Genomic DNA, 3,419 nt, shown 5'->3' with positions numbered 1-3,419 from the left:
CCTCTTGTCTAAAACTGCATCTGCCTCACTCTTCTGAATCTCTGCTCTGTTACAAGGATGTGGGATTTTGGGTACCTGTAAACCCTACTGGGGATTACAGTCATAATGATCTGGTCTTACATGAACTACCTGGTGACATCTCCCCAAATGACCTCAGACCCAAAGTGCTGGAACTAATACCTGGATTAGTGAAAGCATGAGCTATTGAATGATAATATCCCCTTTTTATTTATACATAACCTCAGGGATTTGGGGTCCACGAAGGAGTGTTTTTCAGAAATGGGAGGGAGAAATTTAGAAATGCAGATATTTGAGATATAAACAACTATCAAAGAACATTCATTCACTTATCTGCATTAGTGTCTGTCAAATACTAAGTATCATAAATATGTATCAAGGTAATAGCATATTATTAGAAGATTAAGCATTTCCTGGTCCTCTTCTCAAGCTGTAATATCAGGCAGCAGATATTTTCAAAGAGGACATGTTATGTATTTATAAAGTTATAAATTTCTTTTGTATGTGTTTATATAATATATAAAATATACAAAAATATACTCTATAAATGTTTATAACAAATACAGGCTGATAAACATATGAATAAAAAAGGCATTCTTTATAGGATAAAAATCAGGTGTGATTTTTTTTTTTAATTTGTACCATGAATCTCTAAGGGAAGTCAAATATATAGAAAATGCCAAGTGATACACCATCAAAACATGGGCCCAAAGATATATTAAATATACAAAAATAATGACATTAGTAATAAAATGGAGCCATATTTTTAACTTTATTTTCATTTAATTGGCAAAATTAATCATAATCACTTAAATGCTATAAGATTGTATTTGAAGAGTGCTCTAAGAAGATATAACTTTCACAAGATTGTTGAGACTCATAATGACCTTATGAAAAGATCATTATAAATGAAGGAAAGAACTATTGAGGTGACTTGTGGAAACTCATCCCCAAATATTAATGATGAGGAATATTTAGTTTGCTTAAAATGTTCCATTAAATCACACATCACACCATGAATTAATTCCTTTATTTTTTGCAGATCAACAAATTCGTACTCAAGTATCTCCTAATTGATGAAATCATGCAACTGAATAATAACGTCACTGAATTCATTCTGCTTGGGTTGACCCAGGATCCTATTAGAAAGAAAATAGTGTTTGTCACTTTCTTGTTTTTCTATTTGGGGACATTGCTGGGTAACTTTCTGATTATTACTACTATCAAGACCAGCCGGACACTCGGGAGTCCAATGTACTTCTTCCTTTTCCACCTATCCTTATCTGACAGCTGCCTCTGTACTTGCACAGCCCCTAGAATGATTGTGGATGCCCTTTTGAGGAAGACCACTATCTCTTTCAGTGAGTGCATGATGCAAGTCTTTTCACTACATTTCTTTGGCTGCTTGGGGATCTTCATCCTTATCCTCATGGCTGCTGACCGCTATGTGGCCATCTGTAAGCCTCTGCACTACACAACCATCATGAGTCGAAGGGTCTGTGCTGTGCTAGTGGCTATGGCCTGGGTGGGGTCCTGTGTGCATTCTTTAGCTCAGCTTTTTTTGACCTTGAGTTTACCCTTCTGTGGTCCCAATGTGATTGATCACTATTTTTGTGACTTGCAACCCTTATTGAAACTTGCCTGTGCAGACACCTATGTGATCAACCTTCTGTTGGTGTCCAATAGTGGGGCCATTTGTACAGTGAGTTTTGTCATGCTGATGTGCTCCTATGTTATTATCTTGTGTTCTCTGAGAAACCACAGTGCTAAAGGGAGGAGAAAAGCCTTCTCCACTTGCATCTCCCACATCATTGTGGTCATCTTGTTCTTTGGTCCTTGCATATTTATATACACACGCCCTGCAACCACCTTCCCCATGGATAAGATGATAGCTGTGTTTTATACACTTGGAATACCTTTGATCAATCCTCTGATTTACACACTGAGGAATGCAGAGGTAAAAGATGCCATGAGGAAGTTATGGAGAAAGAAGTTGATCTTAGATGACAAAAGATAAATGGGTGTTTCAAATTTTTCTTCATGGTTCAGATTCACCTAGAAGCCCATTGATAATCTTATCTTTTTATTGTGGTGTTAACATCATCAGTGGACATGAGATTTCAATCCTTCAAGAATGAACATGTACACTGGTTAGTGTTGAGTCATTTTCATGTACAGAGGAGACAGCACCAGGTACAAACAGCCATGTTAAGACACATGCTTTAGATGTTCACTGCTGTGTCTCTGCCTCTCTTTCCTGCCTAACATCACTGTGGTTTTGACCTATTGTTTTCCCTGCCATTCTTCATATTTATTTCTGGTGTTCTCTGTTTACAAGTCATGTTTTATATGCTTATATCCACAAACTGGGAAGCTTTTCCTCCTTCAAATGACTTCCTTTGTATCAGAAACTTCAGTCACATCATGTCTGATCATGGAACTTCAACTTGGTTGTTCTTCTTGGTTGACTGAGCAGAAAGCACCAATCAAATAATTGTAAAATCTTTATGTTTTAGGGGACACTCTATTAGCTAGGTAATTCCCTTTTATTTCTTGGGATCGTACTTCAAATTCTTCTTATATTTATTTAGATTCTTTTAGAACAGTGGCAGAACCTAGTGTTACTATTTATTTTTCTGATGGAATATTTTTACCTTGGAAAGTTTCTGATAGTTGGACTGGTACTCTTTGTATTCTTTTTGTAAAAACTTTTTGCTTCTACAATGACTACTTCTAATTTGGGGGAAACATTAAATTTTTCTTGGGTCATACAAATTATAATAATTTATTTATACTTTTGGATTTTTATGATTGTAGCATACATATCCCAAATTAAGTAGGTATATTCATGTGGGCTATAGCAAAAACATATAAGCAGCCAATGGTTGAAATAGGGAATTTGAATATGATAACTGATAATATTAAAACTCAGAGGGGACTTTTAAGGCTTTGAAACAAATACATTGCATGTATGGATTATCTTGGTGAGTTTTATTATTTTTTTAAAGATTTTATTTATTTATTTGAAAGAGAGATCTCAAGTAGGCAGAGAGACAGACAGAGAGAGAGGGGGAAGCAGACTCCCTGCTGAGCAGAGAGCCCCATGTGGGGATCGATCCCAGGACCCTGAAATCATGACCCGAGCCGAAGGCAAAGGCTTAACGCACTGAGCCACCCAGGCTTCCCTCTTAGTGAGTTTTAATAAGATCTAGAAAAGAGGGTAACTTGAAAGACACCAAGATATTTGGATTAAAAACTGTATTTTTGCAGTGTTGTTGGATATCACCTTTTGCCACCATTCATCAATATGGCAATATTGAATTATATGATCCCTAAGAATCTTTCTGATTTCAACCTGTTTTATTATTTGTATTTTTTAAAATTTTATTTATTTTTTTCAC

General features: G+C 35.9%; 1 protein-coding gene across 1 annotated transcript; it reads left to right on the top strand.

Annotated features, from left to right (window-relative positions):
• The first annotated feature begins 1,102 nt into the window (after positions 1-1,102).
• Positions 1,103-2,035, top strand: LOC123949561 (olfactory receptor 4C16-like). Its single transcript, XM_046017087.1, has one exon. It carries the CDS (start codon positions 1,103-1,105, stop codon positions 2,033-2,035), a length of 933 nt encoding a protein of 310 aa, XP_045873043.1.
• Positions 2,036-3,419: the final 1,384 nt, after the last annotated feature.

This window comes from Meles meles, chromosome 8, assembly GCF_922984935.1.
Source record: "Meles meles chromosome 8, mMelMel3.1 paternal haplotype, whole genome shotgun sequence".
Taxonomy (NCBI): Eukaryota; Metazoa; Chordata; class Mammalia; order Carnivora; family Mustelidae; genus Meles; species Meles meles.
The sequence above is the reverse complement of the archived record's forward strand: the minus strand, read 5'-3'. Positions and strand labels throughout refer to the sequence as shown.